Consider the following 18,809-nt stretch of genomic DNA (forward strand, 5'->3'; position numbering starts at 1 on the left):
ACGTGTTGGTCAATCCTGTCAAAAGTGTTTTAAAAAAGGAGGCAATCATGGGTTTCAAGAATATGAATGTGTTTTTGGTTGAAATTCTATTGTTACTTTTAAAATACATGCAGCATACAAGTTTCAGATACTACTCAGCATCTTTATGTTAGCATGTCACAGAACAATTACACTGCCAAAGGCTTCCAGCAGTAAGAGGTGGGAGATATTAGAACACACATTCAGTAGGAGGCTGCGCAGTAGCACTTTTCATCAAGTACCAGTGACTGAGTGGATGGATTCAAGGTTGATTCTAATCCTATAAAGTTCCATTTTTAGTCTTAATGCATGGGGATACACAGGCCACATGCCAAATGAGTTTTAAAAAATGAAAAAAATGTGAGGCTATATTATTGTGGGACTATTTTAATCTACCTCCATCCAAGCAAAAGCAGTCGTACAGCCAGAGTATGGAAAAGGAAAGAAATAAAGTCTATAATTGCACAGAAATTCCGTAACAGGAAGTTTCAAAGGAAAACTTTGCGAATTGGTAATAATAGTACAGGACATTTATGATGAGTGACTTAAAAAAGTGACTTTTTCTTCAAAGTAACATAACTCACCGTTTCAGGATCTTTTCTGCCTGTTGCTCCGAAATGTGCACTCCGAGGTCACACAGAGACTGCATGATTTCTTGGACATCAATCTTACCTAAAAGAAGAAAAGATTGATTGCACTCTCTGCTGACCATGAAGAAATCGGTAATTATACGCACGATTCAACTAAATGGGAACAAAGTCCCATATTGATCATGTTTATCCGTGTGTTTCCTGGCGCTCGCAACAAAGCTCTACAACGACACCCGCATTAAATCGGGGACCTCAGCAGTGAACGCGCGGCCGAGTCCACATAGTCCTGTTTTTTTACACCGAGGAGCTCCTCAGTGTAGGAGATCGGGACGCCATTTTGAAATGGCATCCAGATCTCTGAAGCTCCCCAAAGCACCCCTGATCTCCCCCACCCCCCCCATTGACCCCCCTGACACGGCCTCAGCAGGGAACACACGGCCAAGTCTGCACATAGCCCAGTTTACTACACTGAGGAGCTCCTCAGTGTAGGAGATCGGGACGCCATTTTGAAATGGCATCCAGATCTCTGTTGACCCCCCAATGCAACCCCTGATCCCACCCAGCCCCCAATCGACTCCCCTGACCCGATCACCAGCACACACAAAACGCCAGCCAACCTACCAACATGCAGTGCCCCCGTGACCCCACCCACAATGGGAGAGATTTATATCGCAAGGTCTCACAAGATCGCTTTAGATTGCGCAAGGTGTTGCGAGCCGGGTAGATCCAGGCAACGGGTCTCCCCACTTTCATCAACCATGTTGTGACGTGGCGAGCTGCTTTTCAGGTGCATCGTGGCCATTGGATCGCACCCTTCATTTCTTACTGGACCACAAAGACATCTATGTCATACCCCATGCTTTAAGTGACAATGTAGAATTTGCAATTTACTTTAACGTGTCCATTTTTAAGATTGCAATGAATTTGCAGAGTCAGCAATTTAGCTCCTACCATCATTTTTTTTATCCAGGCTTTTGAAAACCAGTCGGAGTTTCTTCTCATGATCTTTTAAATAATGAACAAATTCTTCAAAATCTAGTTGGCCATCACAGTCTTTGTCACCAGCTTTTACAACTTTCTGTTTTAAAAAAGACAAAAGAAACATTTTAGGCAATAGAAAAATGGGATGACGCAAATCCATTTGTTTTCCAGAAAATCCCATTTCATGTGTGGGCATTTTGTGTGGGGATTGCAATCTTGAAAGGGGGGAAATCAAAGTCTGTACATCTGCCATTTTAGAGCATTTCATAACTAAATAAAAGTCAGATACCAAGGGTTTTTATGTATGATCATTTTTATTATGATGATCATTTTGTTCAATGTCTACTTTACAGATTTGCTTCAAGGTCCTGTAGAACAATGGATTTGCCTTTCGTACGAGCAGATTAATAAAATGCTAATCCACAAATACCAGATATTACTGCCTTTTCTAGAATTCATCTTGACAACAGCTTAGCCAAATTTAAACTACTGGTTCATCATACGGACTATAAAGCACAGATTGCTGTTAAGATATTCTGTGTCTTCTTCATTGAATGCAAACTCCATTCCTGAACAACTGCCTGCATTGAAGGAGTGGCAGACTATAATTTAAAACACTTCCAGTTGGCAACCTGTTTCAACAATTTTTTTTCTTTAAAACGTGCACCAAGCCGACTTTTTCCAACATAGCCACGATCGCCATTAATGGAATTTGGTCACCTCATACTCATACCATTCATGCATGCATGCATGCATGCATCTAGTGCAATATATATTAAAAAGAAGGCACTGAAATGCAACGGGTAGGCATTCTATTGATAGTTCTGCGTTTTGTCTCAAAATTTGTCACATAAAGCATACGATTAACTTAATGGTTCACCCACAGCTGACACAACACAAGGTAAACAGCCGCTTCCTGTATCACTGTACGCCAGGCTAGGGTGTCACTGCTTGGGTGCAGGTGCCAGTGCACTTTTGGTAATGCCAGGGCATGGGGACTAATAATGGGGTGGCTGAAGGGGTCGGGACATGTGTGCGTGTGTGAAGAGACCCACTATTCCTGTGGTGGTGGGTGGGTGGGTGGGTGGGTGGGGGGGGGGGGGGGGGGGGGGGGGGAAGAAAGATGACGACCCTCCTTTATGAGGGGTTGGGGGAACCTGTCACTGGATGCTGGGATCGGGACTCCCACTCAAAATGACAGCCCAATACCAGGATTTGAATGGAATCCGACGTGCTCTCCGCCATGCACAAACTTGCACGGCTAAAGACTGTGAATCACACCAGGGCACCATTTCCAGCAGAGACCAGTCCCAATTCTCCACTGGCAATACTCAGGACTTGGAACGTAGAACCCTGCCCTTGATTTCCTTCCCACCCTTGAATATACATTTTATCAAGATGTACTTTGGAGCATGACTTTTAAATAGAGTTAGGATTGTGATTACACTGCACCTGATACCAAAGGTCAAGTTCCAACAAAAATGTTGTATGTAGGGATCAGGTTCCTCAATAAGCTGAAAGCAATGTCAGCTGATAGTAAGCAGAACTGTCTCTGCAGCACTCAGGAATCCAAGCAGCTATCCGTTTGCTCCACAAACTTGAGGCATGGCTAATGGGAGATATACTATAATTAAAGATTTTGTAGTCCTGGTTTCAAAACAAACGTATAGGTACAAGTTCACCCGGATTCCAAAACTGTGTAGTCTCACATTCTATGTGCAGTGCGGCTAGTAGGAAGTAATTCTCAATTTCATTCTGAACAGCAAACTGAAATTTCAACCACTCAGGCAATGTGCTGAGCACAATCCTCCCAAGAATTACATTGGACCACTTGAGACAGCATGTGGGACATTGTAGAAAAAAAAGGGGACAGTTTCGCTAACATGTTTCGCATTAACAGCCATCAATATCTCGTAGCAGTGCTAGATATAGAGCCCTGCAACCTGTACCACTTACACGGTAAAAGCAGGCTCATTCTCAAAGATTCAATAAGCTATTTTGCTGCTAGACTTCTGAGGAAGCAATATGTGGTGGTTGTAAGAAGCCTGGGCTACAACACATTGGAAAGCATCCATCTTCCTTTAGCAATGCGAAAATTTAAAATACCAATAATCTGTTAAAAAATCTGGTTAAAAATGATAATCTAATAGGAACCCCTTTAATGCAAGACCAGTCCTAATACTCATGCTTTGGCCACACAGAACTCCTTGGTAATGAATTAAGTTTTGGAAGTTTCACCTCAGACATTATTGCAGAGGCAAGTGTCCGGCCGCCAAGTTAACTTGGCTGTGCCTTCTCAATAATTTATATTTTTCAAATTTTCAGCACCACCGTGGCCAAAAAGCAATCCTTAATTTAAAAAATAAGATTGCAATATTACAACATTAACATTTTAACAGTAACACACCCCCTCTTACAGCCACATCAGTAAAAACAAGACAAGAACAGAATAATGCACTGTACTGTGCCTTGTAAGCGGCAACTAATCGAAGGGCAGCACGGTGGCGCAGTGGGTTAGCCCTGCAGCCTCACGGCGCCAAGGTCCCAGGTTCGATCCTGGCTCTGGGTCACTGTCCGTGTGGAGTTTGCACATTCTCCCCGTATTTGCATGGGTCCCGCCCCCACAACCCAAAGATGTGCAGAGTAGGTGGATTGGCCACGCTAAATTGCCCCTTAATTGGAAAAAATGAATTGGGTACTCTAAATTTTTTTTTTTTTTTTTTTAAAACAACTGATCAAGAATTCTCTATTTTTAAGAGTGCCGTTGCTTGGGGAAGTGACCCGGAATGAAGTATCTTTGCTCAGATATTGTCAGTCAGTTTACCGGTGACCAGCATAAAACTGGTGAGATTACCAGGAATTTGTAAGTGGGAGACTATCCCACTCCCACGGGCTAGTGCATGGTGAGTCATTCAGAAGGCAGCCGGATGAGTATTGCCAAAAAGTTGAACGTGGAGAAAAACTGGGAAGCATTTTCTGAGCAGCCATCAAAGAGTACAGCACACTTAAAGTTGAAAATCATCCTGAAATTATAAGATACCGGAAGACCTGAAATACTTCAGACCGCATTATGACCATGACTTACCTGTCTCCACTGACGATAGGTTGATAACTCCTGTGAAGGGATGAAAAGGCTGAGCTTGAACAAAGATTTCAGCTTGGCAGGCAGCCGTCCTGATTCAAAGTATTCAAATTCCCTTTCTAAACTATCCAGTACTGGTACGGTTAAACATAGGCACAGCATTCTGACTTTTTTTTTGTCAAAACTATGATTCAGGTGTATAAAATAAATAACTTAAATAAGTTAAATTAATTCTCTTAGGCAGCCACTACGGAGGAACTGCTGAAATGCCGGCTGACTTCAGTATCACATTACTGGAAGGCAACTACGTCATTCTTATAGCAGAGACCAGTTTCCTCGCCCCTTCCTGTCGACGCAGTCTCATGACACCCTGCATTCTCGCCATTTGCAAGCATAGATTGACATACTTAATATAGCCACTCAAGTCAAGTCCTGCTGAAGATTAATAACCTAGGATTCTCAACTCGCTTTCAGAAAAATATTGAAAACGTGCTGGTCAATGCAGATTGTAATACCTGTACTGTGTTTTATGTTACATTGAACATACCTAATTCAGTGAAACACACTGGTCAATAAAGTATTGATTGCATATTGATCATTAATTTGTCTGGCAATTCTCCAGAGCACATTGACGTTCATACATACGCAAAAGAATAAAGTTCATCAAATAAGTGCTGTTAAAAATACAAATAGTTCAAGATACTACATAAAGCTGCCATGAACTTATAACCAAGCATGTGTGCACTATTTCAAAATGTACACTTGAACTCCAGTTAATTTCCACGGTCAAACTTTTAACTTATGTAATAGCACTGTGCACTGAACATCAGTATGTTGCCGCACAGAATAGGCCATTCCAGGCAAAGACATCATAGTCCCAGATGGGACCCTGAAAAGGGGGAGAGCTGACTGGTGATAGTTTAACCAGAGGATCACCACACCTCAGGCGTGGGACAAGGTTAAGGCAGAGCTGTCAGACAGGGGGTACGTAGCTTCCCTCCAGACAGGGAATCGGGTTCAACTAGAAATACGGTGCAACCAATTTGCGATGTCCAAGCGGAAGAGGTACGGCACAAGCGGAGAAGACAGAGCCTCTAAGAATAATCCCCACAGCAGCAGTGACTGTTGTGCTATGGGACCAAATGGATCAACACTGTCCCCAGGTTGCAAACACATTTATGACCAGATGAGAGGGCTGAATGATGGCATGTTCATTTCACTCCCTCCCACTAACAAGTGACAGTTAAATGAGGGGTCTAAAATCTCAACACCAATGAAGTTGCACATATTCTTCCACAGTAGCAAAGCTTCTGAGAACATCATCAATTTTAGAAAGACAGAAAATGTATTTTCTATTTATATCATAAAACATTTGAAATGCAGACCAACCTTGTCCTGGTAACAACGGAAAGAGAAATTGAGTGTTTAAAAACGAGGAAGAAAAATCAGATGGGTGGATAACATGGAGATGTGGACTGAAGGAAGAGAGAGGCTTTAAGAAAACCAGAGAAGAGTCAAGTAAAGGCCAATGGGCCCATTAAGGCTATGGTAACGATAACGATCACCGTAAAAGTTAGCAAAAACTAAAGAATCCCAGTGACTGGCTGTAAATTTGTAACAGCCATACAGGCCAGGACCAGGATCTGAATCCTTGCTTTAGTGAAATTAGGGGTGTTTAGCTGTAGAGCAGTGGTGGGCAATCTGCGGCCGGGGGCCACATGTTGCCCATCTGGGTTCACGAGACATTTTGTTGACCGTCGCCCACGTGCAGGCTTGCCACATTCCGCTGGTATCCATCCATGATATTCCTTCTGACCTGCCTATCCAACCCCATTTGCTAGCACTTGGCCCATAGCTTTGAATGCTATGATGTGCCAAGTGAGCATCCAGGTATAACCGCATCTGCCCTCCCAGGCAGTGCATTCCAGACCGTCATCACCCTCGGTGTAAAGAAGATTTTCCTCACATCCCCCTAAACCTCCTGCTCCTCCCCTTGTGACTGACCCTTCAACGAAGGGGAACAGCTGCTCCCTATCCACCCTGCCCTTGCCCCTCAATCTTGTACACCTCGATCAGGTCACCCTTCAGTTTTCTCTGCTCCAAACAAAAAAAACAACAACCCAAGCCTATCCAACCTCTCTTCATAACTTAAATGTTCCATCCCAGGCAACATCCTGGTGAATCTCCTCTGCACCACCTCCAGTGCAATCACATCCTTCCTAAAATGCGGTAGCCAGAACTGCACACAGTACTCTATACAACTCCAGCATCACCTCCCTGCTTTTGAAATCTATGCCTGGATTGATAAAGGCAAGTGTCCCATATTCCTTTCTCACCACCGTATTAACCTGCCTCCCGCCTTCAAAGATCTTTGGACAAACATGCAACGGTCCCTTTGTTTCTCGGAACTTCGGAGTGCCATGCTGTTAATTGAATACTTCCTTATCAAATTTCTCCTTCTAAAGTGCATCACCTCACACTTTTCATGGTTAAATTCCATCTGCCACTTTGACCATCGTATCTATATCCTCCTGTAACCCAAGACACTCAACCTCACTGTTAACCGCTGGCCAATATTTGTGTCATCCGCAAACTTACTGATCCTACCCTCATATGTAGTTTATATAAATGACGAATAATAGGGTACCCAGCACAGATTCCTGTGGTGAGCCACTGGTCACTGGTCTCTAGTCACTAAAGCAGCCATCGTCATCATCCTCTGTCTCCCAAGTCAATTCTGAATTCACCTTATCAAATTACCCTGTATCCCATGTGCATTTCCCTTCTTTATCAGTCTCCGATGTGGGACCTTGTAAATGGTTTTGCTGAAATCCATGTAAACTACATATCCATATCAACTGCACTATCCTCATCTACACACTGGTCACCTCTTCAAAAAATTAAATCAAATTTATTATGCATGACCTCCCTCTGACAGAGCCCTGCTGACGATCTCGGATTAAACCTTGCCTCTCCAAGTGGAGATAGATTCTCTCCTTCAGAATTTTCTCCAATAATTTCCCTACCACTGATGTGAAACTCACTGCTCTGTAGTTCCCTGGCTTATCGCTACAACCCTTCATTCCCTGGCTTATCGCAAGAACCCCTAATAGTGGAACCACATTAGCTGTTCTCCAGTCCTCTGGCACCTTCCCCGTAGCCAGAGAGGAATTAAAAGTTTGGGTCAGAACCCCTGCAATCTCCTCCCTCACTTCCCACGGAAGCCTGGGACACAATTCATCTGGACCTGGATATTTGTCCACTTTTATGCCTGCCAAAACCTCCAATACCTCGTCACTCATGTCAATTTGTTCAAGGACCTCTCAGTCTCTCTCCGAGTTCCATACCTATCAACTCATTCTCTTGGGTGAAGACAGTGTGAAGTATTCGTTCAACACCCAACAATGTCCTCTGGCTGCACCCACAGATTGCTCCTCTGATCCCTACTCTTCCCTGGTTATCCTCTTCCCAGTGATATACTTAAAGAATATCTTGGGATTTTCCCTACTTTTACCAGCCAGAGATTTCTCATATCCCCTCTTTGCTCGCCTAATTTCTTTCTTAAGCTCCAAGCTGCATTTTCTATACTCCATTAATGCCTCTGCTGATTTATTCCCATTGTACGTGCTAAAAGACTCTTTTCCTTCTAATCGTTATCCCGAATACTTCTGGCCATCCATGGTTCTCTGGGCTTGTTACTCCTTCCTATCACCCGAGAAGGAACAGGTAGGTTCTGTAACCTGTAATCTCCGCATTTTCGTTTTGAATGCCCTCCCACTGCTCTTCTGTAGATTTCCCCTTAAGTAACTCATCGCAGTTTACCTTGGTCAGATCCTGCCTTATTTTACTAAAATCCGCTCTCCCCCAATCCAAACCATTTAATTTTTTTGCAACTTGTCTATTTCTTTATCCATAACAAGCTTAAATTGTGATCGCTATCGCTAAAACGCTCCCCACCAACACCTCAACCACCTGCCTGGCTTCATTCCCCAGAATTAGGTTCAGTACTGCACTGTCCTTTGTTGGACTCTAACCCCCATCGAAGCCCTTAAACATTATGATTATACCAATTAATGTTGGAAAGTTGAAATTACCCAATACAATTACCCTATTGTATTACTTTTACAGACCTCTGCGAATTGCGCGCATATTTGCTCCTCAATTTCCCACTGACTATGGGGGGGGGGGGGGTCACCTAGCAATGTGACTGCCCCTTTTTTATATACCCACGTTCTACCCACAAAGCTTAACTTTATGCTCCTCTAAGATATCATCTCTCTTTACTGCTGTAACTGTCTTCTTAACTAATAATGTAATGCCTCCTTCTCTTTCAACACCCACCCCCTGAAGTTTTTATACCCCAGGATGCTGAGCTGCCGATCTTGTCCCTCTCTCAACCATGTCTCCATGATGGCTACTTTATCACAATTCCACATGTCCATCAATGCCCTTAATGCATCTCTTTTACCTGTAATAATCCTGGCATTAAAGTAGAGGCCAACCAGCCTTGCCTTACTCCGTTGAAACTTAATAAGCTATATTCCTGTGGTATTATCAGGTATTGCAGTACCCGAGAGGCTGAAGACCATTGGTTAAACCTAAGAGTTTACCATTGGCTGTTTGGTATGTAGCTCCGCCCTGACAGGTGGGGTATAAGAACCGGTGCCATCCCAGCAGCCCTCATTCTGTACCGAAGCTGCTGGGGAACAGTTCTGGTCTATTAAAACCTTCAGTTACGTTACTACCTCTTCTTTAATTGTAATTGATCGTGCATCAATTCCCTCTTTACTTGATTGCTTTAATGAGTTTAATGCAGTTCCTTCATCCTGATAGCAAAACTAAAGTTGAAACACATAACCTATGATTCTGCTGCTAGTGCAATCAAAATTCTGAACTCAAGGAGCCAACTCACAAATTTCAGTCTCAGAATCCAATCTAAGCAGCTTTGAGCTGTCACCTTAAGCTCGCAAGAATAATGGTTGCCATAGTGAAATACCAGAGGGATAGCGATGCCCATAAGACCACACCCTGGATCAATCCACTACCTTTCAGATGGCATCTTTCAGAGAAAATCAAAAAAAGGAAAACAAAATGATAGCCGAGGTTTCTTTGGGGGTGGTCTTATTGGTCTCAAGTTGTGATTTTAAACTGGGGGTTGCGACACGTGGATGGTTCATGGGATGGTATAAAATGGGTGGCCAAAAGGTCACCAAAAATGATCCCAAAGATTGCCTGACCATTTTTTCCGTTTTCTCGCCAAGTAAATTCTTGTTGCAGTACAGTGTATGACCATGAGGCTGATGTAGAAGCTGGTGCCTTATTTGCCTCTCTAGGCCACAGTGCAGTTGGGGCAGTTTGCAGCCAGTGACCTGTAAAAATTCTCTTTGGGTGGCATTTCCTGCTACTGCATTCAGTGACAAGATCTGTATTATTTCTCAAGTTCAGTGTGTCACTAACGAACCCCGTGCGTCCTTCACCATTCTCTCAGTTAACCCGGACAATACAGCCTCCTCCGCCCCTCTATGTGCATTCCTTCCACTTCCAAATTCTCTCTCCATACCAGGGTTCTTGTCCTTCAAGAACGCCTTTTTTCCATCATTTCCCCCACTGCTATCCACCCCCTCTTCCCAGGCACTCGTCCCCAAGCATCCATCTGTCATGTGGCTACATGGACCCCATCAGCTGAATTAATTTCTGTGCCGCAAGGACTTTTGATTCTAGATTTATTGGGACTTCAAATTGTTCGCCAAGGGTGCATTAACTGGCGACTAAGCTACACTCATGTATACATGAGCCAGTAAAATGTTACAGGTGTATGGGGTGGAATGTGCCTGCACGTTTTGCATATTGGTCAGCTGAGTTGCGCCAGCATTGTTTTTTTTTTTTAAAAAAAGCATGCTTAGTCTGTTACTGGGAAACGGTACTGACGGGTGTCCAGTGACATTCTGTCTGACCGTGTTTTTAGTTCAGCAGTTAGGGCTAATTTCTGAAGTGGAAATTTTAAGTTTAATTTCCTATCCGAGGTCATGTTGGGTTTTGAACGAGTGAACATGACGTTGTTCAAACTGCGTCATATTGAGCATGTTAAATCTTTCCAGCGCTTGAATGCAATTCTCCACATGCTAACAATGGCTGTGAAGATATAAAATAATTAAATAATCTTGAGTTACACCCTTTAGAAAGGTGTCAAATTAGAACTGTCCTTTCAGGCGAAACAGTAGCACAATTCATAATTTTCACATTTAATAACAGAAATGCCAACAATGAATGTGCCATTTTTAAAATGGAGAATATATTGTGAATGTGACGTGTGTCGCGAGAGTTGGCCATTTGGTAAAACTGGGTCGCCGGAAAAAAAGCTTGAAAACACCGATTTAATAGATTACCAGAAACCTCCAAGTCATCGAGGAGAGGCAGTTGCGTCAAGCCTATGCCATTTCTATAAGTTTCTTGGCGACTTTGGCAGACAGAATGTTCTGTCTGGCCCTTGCAAAACAAGTGATGGGCAGGGTACACAGATAAATGAACTTCAGTTGTCATGGGACAAGGCAGACACAAAAAGATACAGCTATGTAACATGTTACAAATGAGGTATCTGCCCTCCTAACTCTGCAAACTCCAGTAGGGATCAGTTTTGGAGAACACAATCCAGGTGAAATTGTCAGGATCTCTGTGGAATAGAGTTTCCAAGCGCTACCCCCATTGACTAATAATACCACACCAAACTAGTCATCAATAAGAGAAAATAATAATTTGAGAAAGGAAGAACAGAGGCCCAACAGGCCAATTTTTCAGTGATAAATTGCTCATTATTACCCTCAAATTTAAACTTAGAAATGCATCCAAACTCTTGAACTTTATAATTGAAATGGTCTTCCCTAGTACCTTATTCCACTAGTACCTTATTCCATAGTAGCTTTGACCATTCTGGCTGAAAGAAAATCCATTTGACCACCACTCTACTCTGAATCTGTGACCCTTGAATTTAAGCACTTGACTACAGGAGCAACTCCAAAACCTTGAACACAATTAGATCACTGTTAGATCTCTTCTCACCAAGTCCGACTTGCTTAATGTTCCTTGCAGCTGAAATTCAAGGGTACGCTAAATCATCTATTTTTGTAGTTTTTATAATAACATAAACATGGGACATAAAACATTTCCATCCCCGTCACGTTCTTCGCACCACCAATCAATGAAACAATAGCCTAAGATTTCTGCCTCTGCTGACATTTTAATTTTCTCCAAGAAATGGCTGCCACCTCCGCCGTCTTAGGGCGAACTTTATTTTCTCGAGACTGAGAAACCCAGCCATGTCACAGACCCAGGTCTTTAATTTTAGGGGCTTCAAGTCCCTCCACATTAACAGAATCCGTCTCCGGGCTACCAGGGAGGCAAAGGCCAAAGCGTCAGCCTCTCTCGCCCCCTGGACTCCTGGCTCTTCCGGCACTCCAAAGATCGCCACTTCTGGACTCGGCACCACCCATGTTTTAAGCACTGTGGACATCGCCTTAGCAAAACCCTGCCAAGACCCTCTTTAAGCTTTGGGCATGCTCAAAACATGTGGACATGATTTGCTCGACTCCCGCGCACCTCGCACACCTGTCCTCTACCCCAAAGAACTTGCTCATCCGGGCTGCCGTCATGTGTGCCCGGTGGACTACCTTAAATTGTATCAGGTTAAGCCTGGCACAGGATGAGGATGTGTTAATCCTGCTTAAAGCAACCGCCCACAGACCTGCCACCACCTGTCCCACCAGCTCATCTTCCCACTTGACCTTTAGTTCCTCTATCGGAGTTTCCTCCCACTCCATAAGTTCTCGATAGATATCTGATACATTTCCCTCTCCCACCCATGTTCTGGAAACTACCCTGTCCTGTATCCCCCGTGGTGGTAGGAGCGGGAAGGTCGGAACCAGACTTCTCAAAAATCTCGTACCTGCAGACATCTAAACCCATTCCCTGCTGGCAATTCTAATTTCTCCTCTAAAGCCTTCAAGCTAGGGTAGCTCCAGTCTACGAATAGATGTCCCATCTTCACAATTCCTGCTCGCTGCCATCCCCGGAACCCACCATCCAGCCATCCCGCCACAAACCGATGGTTGTTGTATATCGGGGCCCAAACCGATGCTCCCTCCGCTCTCCTATATTTCCTCCACTGCCCCAGATTCTCAGAGCCGCCACTACCACTGGGCTTCTGGAGTATCGGGCCGGCGAGAACGGAAGAGGAGCCGTTATCAATGCCCCGCCTAAATCATCGATTGACTAATCGCCTACAATGCTCAGAGGGAAATCTTCCTGATTTTTTTTTTAATAAAAAGGAATACCCCATTTCTTTTTCCAATTAAGGGGCAATTTAGCATGGTCAATCCACCTACCCTGCACATCTTTGGGTTGTGGGGATGAGACCCACGCAGTCACGGGGAGAATGTGCAAACTCCACATGGACAGTGACCCAGAGCTGGGATCGAACCCGGGTCCTCAGCGCTGTGAGGCAGCAGTGCTAACCACTGCGCCACCGTGCCGCCCTGATGTCGAGCTTCTTCAGTATTGTTGGAGCTGCACTAATCCAGGCAAGTGGAGAGTATTTCTTTACATTCCTGACTTGTGCCTTGTAGATGGTGGACAGGCTTTCAGGCAGGAAGTGAGTTTCACGCCGTAGGATTCCTAGCCTTTTACCCACCCTGGTAGCCGCAGTATTATTATGGCTAGTCAAGTTCAGTTTCTGATCAATGGTAACCCCTAGGATGTTGAATGTGGGAGATTCAGCGATGGTAATGCCATTGAATGTCAAGAGGCGATGATTAGACCCTCTCTCTTGTAGGAGATGGTCATTGCCTGGCACATAAGTAACTTGCCACTGTCAGCCCAAGCCTAGATATTGTCCAGGTCTTGCTGCATTAACAGACGTTAACATTGTAACCTAACAGAAAGCTTACCAATACAGCAAAGTGACAGCAGCAGCTGTTTTACTCAACTGCTCACTGTAATTAAGTGGTTCCCAAAATGAGCCAGCCAGAATTCCATGGTGTAACTGAATACCTCAGTTTTACTCATGTGCAAAAGGTTTAACTGCAACAATGAGTAACACAAACTAAAACATTAATACATAACTCCTTTATTTAACATGAAAATCCTCAACATGGTTATAAAAGACAGCTACGATCAAAAGTTATGAAAAGCTAGGGGTTTTCTTAAATTTAGAGTACCCAATTATTTTTGTCCAATTAAGGGACAATTTAGCGTGGCCAATCCACCTACCCTGCACATCTTTGGGTTGTGGGGCGAAACCCACGCAAACACAGGGAGAATGTGCAAACTCCGCACGGACAGTGACCCAGAGCCGGGATCGAACCTGGGACGTGAGGCAGCAGAGCTAACCACTGCGCCACTGTGCTTAAAAGTTAGTTAACCTTTATAGTCTATTTTTCAGACAAATTGCAAAATGTGATTACGTGAACCCAAAATGGTTTCCCGTTATGGGTGAGAAGAGTGTACTTCTAAAAACCAACTTAACCATTCCTAGTTGCCCCCTAGGTGTGGCGAAGGTCTTTAATGAACTTCTGCAGTTCATGTGGTGAACACTGCAGTTAAGTAGGAAGTTCCTGGATTCTGACCCAATAACAATGAACAAATGGTGAAAGAACACAGGATCCTGTGTGACGGACGAGGGCATTTCCATGCATCTGCTGACCTTATCCTTCTAGGCTGTGAAGGTCATGGGCTTGGGTCATGCTGGATAGATCATAAGATTATATAAAAATAGGTTTGGTGCTGATGGAGCGAATGATGTGCAAGCCAGCAGAGGTTTTGATTAAGTGAACAACTTTGTCCTGGGTGGTGTTGAGTTTTCTTGAGGGCTGTTGGATGTTCGCCCATCTGACAAGTAGAATGCATTCTATCATACTTCGGATTTGTTTAATGTAGGTGGTGGAGAAGCTTTGGGAAATGAGGAGATGATTCCGTGGATGCTTTAAAAAGAGCACTCAGCACAGCCCCCGCACTACAGGCCACAGATCCACTTTCCCCAAACGCAATCGAAGTTGCAAGCACCGGCCGTGCTCCTCCAGGAACGTCATGACCAATTACGCCCTGTAGCATACGCCTCACGCGTGTTAGACCCTGTAGAGCAAGGATTTTCTGCTGTGAAAGGCACCTGCTCGCAGGTTTTTGGGCAGTACAGTACTTCGCCTACATTACAGGACTCGACCCCATCACCATCCTCAGAACTCACCCCAACACAACTATTGTTAGACGGCCGACTTAAGGATGGCACAGTCAGCCAAATCCACACAGCCCGTTGGACCCTTCTTTTACAGGGACGGGACATTACAGTAAAAAGAACCAAGACCCACACCGTCCTTGCCGATAAATTGCAGTATGCAGGCACACCTCATGAGTGTGAGATCACCACCACAAAACAGAACACAGGCCCATTTATTCCCAAAACACCTCGCAGGAAAGCAGGTAATACACCCCAGAGACCCCAGCCCACAGACACGTGCGCACCCCTGAAGATTTATGTGGATGGCTCCTCCACAGTGTTAAATGGGAAGAGAATCACCGGTTGCGGTATTTACGTAGAGGACGCACCCTAGATGAGATTTCACTAAAGTTGCCAGGACACTTGGGCTCGCAGGCAGCAGAGCTGGCAGCAATTGCTTATATTGTCAACCACCCCGATTCGTTCCCGACCCCAGCAGACATCTATTCGGACAGCTTGTATGTCTGCAATAGTTTGACGGAATTCCTACCCCTCTGGGAAATGAGAGGATTTGTTTCCGCGGACGGTAAACCCCTACCCTCAGCCCCATTACTCCGCCATATCTTAGAGACAGCGAAGGATAGAAAATATGGAATAATTAAGGTTCGCAGTCATCACCGTTCTTCCCCCCCCCCCCGGTAGCGTTAAGCGGACGCCCTAGCGAAGGCAGGCTCCAGGCATGGTTATTTTTGGAACCCCCCCCCGAAAGCACCCCAATACACAGAGTTCAGGTCTCACAGACCAATATTCAGGATCTAGCGAAGGCACAGAAAGAGATGTGAAACTCAGGGAAGTTTTAAAGGGTACCTTCCCAACCCCGTATGATAAATACAAGAATGCAATAACCGCACACGACGGTGTGGTTATAAAAGGATGGCCAGGACAGGAACCAGATAATGTCAGTTCCATGACAATCATGGACACCAAGGTATTGAACCCACCCTAGCCCACCTCAGACCGCTCTGCTGGTGGCCTGATTTAAAAGCCGATGTTACCCACTACATAGAGAATTGCTTGATCTGTGCCCAGAACAATCAGGACAGATATGCGAAAAAGGCTCAACTTAGTCATACCCGTCCCGTTAATGGACCCTGGACAAATCTACAGAAAGACTACCTCCTTGCACTACCAGTGTTGGTGGTCATCGACACCTTCGCAAATTGGGTGGAGGCATTTCCATCGAGAAATAACACGGCAAGACAACAGCTAAAATACTAACACAGCATATCTTTACAAGATGGGGCCTCCCCCGCAGTATAGAATCCGATCAAGGTTCCCATTCCACAGGATGTGTAATGAAAAACGTCCTCACGATTTTCGGCATTCGACAAGTTTCACATAGCATACCACCCCCAGTCAAGTGGTATTGTAGAGAGGGTGAACAGGACATTAAAAGCCACCCTCCGGAAAATGGTACAGCAGAATAACAGCACCTGGGATTCAGTTGTCCCATTTGCTTTAATGTTTATAAGGAACACGGTATCCACATCCACAGGATACACCCCCCACACCCTCATGACCGGACGCCCCATGAAAGGGACAGAGTATTTATTAGAACTGGATTTGGCCAGCCCCGCAGTCACAGCCCTCACGCATGAAAATGCTGTCCAACAATTGATAGAGAACATAAAGGCAGCCCAACTCGCAGCATCTGAGAGACTTGGGACCAGGAAGAAACAGAGCAAGGCTTGTTTCGACAAAACAGTACACGCCACTGAGTTTGCAGTAGGGCAGCAAGTGATGCTTTCCCTATACAACCCCAGTTCATTCCTTTCCCCTAAATTCTCCGGACCGTACTCCATTTCGGACAAAGTCAGCCCCTCGGTATACAAGATTATATATCCCAATGGCAAGTCTGCATGGTTTCACATAAACCAGCTCAAGGCTTATGGCTCGCAGAACAGCCATACATACCACATCCTGCTTGCAGCAGCAGACGAGCACACCCAGCCCACAGATGACATTTTCCTACCCTCCCCCAACCAGTCCAGCCCGTCCTCAGACACGACTTCAACTCCACCCCCAGAGGCACGACTCCGCTTCTCCCTTCCTTCAACCAGCAGCGACAGTGATAGCGATCACGATGTCGATAGCCACAGCATACCACGTTACAATTATCCCCCTGTACCAGGCCCCACTCCCAGCGATTCCGAGCATGATTCCTCTGATCCCTTTGAGATTACATATATCAAAGCCCCTGACCCAGACCCACCGCCTGACGATCACGGATTGAAACCTAGTAGCCCCAACCTCGACACACAATTCTGGCACTGGGACAATTCGTTCAGGCTCATTTTTTTTTTTTTTAAATTGTCATTAAGGGAGTCTAATAAATGGAGGGGGGTGGTCTGAGGGGGAGAAGAGCATCGGGTGTCGCTATATGCGGATGACCTGTTGCTGTACATGGCGGATCCAATGGAGGGGATGGTGGAGGTCATGCAGACTCTAAGGGAGTTTTCGGGCTATAAGCTCAATGTAGGGTTCTTTGTATTACAGGCGGGGGGACCAAGAAAGAGGGATAGGGGACCTACCGCTGAGGAGGGCGGAGGGGAGCTTTCGGTATCTGGGGATCCAGATAGCCAGGAGTTGGGGGGGCCCTACATAAACTGAATCTAACGAGGTTGGTGGAGCAAATGGAGGAGGATTTTAAAATATGGGACATGCTACCGCTCTCGCTGGCGGGTAGAGTGCAATCGGTCAAAATGGTGGTCCTTCCGAGGTTTTTGATTGTGTTTCAGTGCCTTCCCATCGTGATCACTAAGGCCTTTTTTAAGAGAGTAGGCAGGAGTATTATGGGGTTTGTGTGGGCGAATAAGACCCCGAGGGTAAGGAGAGGGTTCCTGGAACGCAGTAGGGACCGAGGAGGGTTGGCGCTGCCAAACCTGGGGAGCTACTACTGGGCAGCAAATGTGTCGATAATCCGCAAGTGGGTTATGGAGGGAGAGGGGGCGGCATGGAAGAGGATGGAGATGGCGTCCTGCAAAGGAACGAGCCTGGGGGCATTGGTGACGGCACCGCTGCTGCTCTGGCCGACAAAGTACACCACGAGCCCGGTGGTGGTGGCAATGCTAAGGATCCGGGGCCAGTGGAGACGGCACCGGGGTGCAATGGGAGCATCGGTGTGGTCCCCGATCAGGGGTAACCATCGGTTTGTCCCGGGGAAGATGGACGGGGGGGTTCCAGAGCTGGCATCGGGCGGGGATCAGAAGAATGGGGGACCTGTTCATTGACGGAACGTTTGCAAGCCTAGGGGCACTGGAGAAGTTTGAGTTACCCCCGGGAAATGCCTTTAGATATATGCAGGTGAGGGCTTTGGTGAGGCGACAGGTGAGGGAATTCCCGTTGCTCCCGGCACAAGAAATTCAAGACAGGGTGATCTCGGGTGTATGGGTCCGGGAGAGCAAGGTGTCGGCAATACACCAGGAGATGAAAGAAGAGGGGGAAGCGCTGGTAGAAGAGTTGAAGGGTAAATGGGAGGAGAAGCTGGGGGAGGAGATCGAGGAAAGTCTGTGGGCTGATGCCCTGGGTAGGGTTCATTCCTCCTCGTGTGCCAGGCTCAGCCTGATACAATTTAAGGTGGTTCACAGAGCTCACTTGACGGGGGCGAGGTTGAGCAGGTTCTTTGGGGTAGAGGACAGATGTGGAAGGTGCTCAGGGAGCCCGGCGAACCATGTCCATATGTTTTGGTCATGCCCGGCACTGGAGCGGTTCTGGAGAAGAGTGGCGGGAGCAATATCTCAGGTGGTGAAAGTCCGGGTCAAGCCAAGCTGGGGGCTAGCAATATTCGGAGTAGTGGACGAACCGGGAGTGCAGGAGGCGAAAGAGGCCGGTATTCTGGCCTTTGCGTCCCTAGTAGCCCGGCGAAGGATCTTGC

General features: G+C 45.8%; 1 protein-coding gene across 6 annotated transcripts in view; it reads right to left on the reverse strand.

The window, feature by feature from the left end:
- Nucleotides 1-18,809, reverse strand: part of slc25a25b (solute carrier family 25 member 25b) — a 58,993-nt gene that overhangs the window by 12,568 nt on the left and 27,616 nt on the right. For 4 of the 6 annotated variants that reach the window (XM_072488767.1, XM_072488772.1, XM_072488766.1 and 1 more), the window contains 2 exons: nt 1,560-1,686; nt 603-690 (listed from right to left, as the gene is read on the reverse strand). In XM_072488767.1, the coding sequence (XP_072344868.1) occupies nt 603-690; nt 1,560-1,686 (215 nt within the window). Of the gene's footprint in view, nt 1-602; nt 691-1,559; nt 1,687-4,674; nt 4,965-18,809 lie in introns of those variants that run through there. The other 2 variants (XM_072488768.1, XM_072488771.1) reach the window with 2 other exon arrangements.

Source organism: Scyliorhinus torazame, chromosome 22 (assembly GCF_047496885.1).
Source record: "Scyliorhinus torazame isolate Kashiwa2021f chromosome 22, sScyTor2.1, whole genome shotgun sequence".
NCBI lineage: Eukaryota > Metazoa > Chordata > Chondrichthyes > Carcharhiniformes > Scyliorhinidae > Scyliorhinus > Scyliorhinus torazame.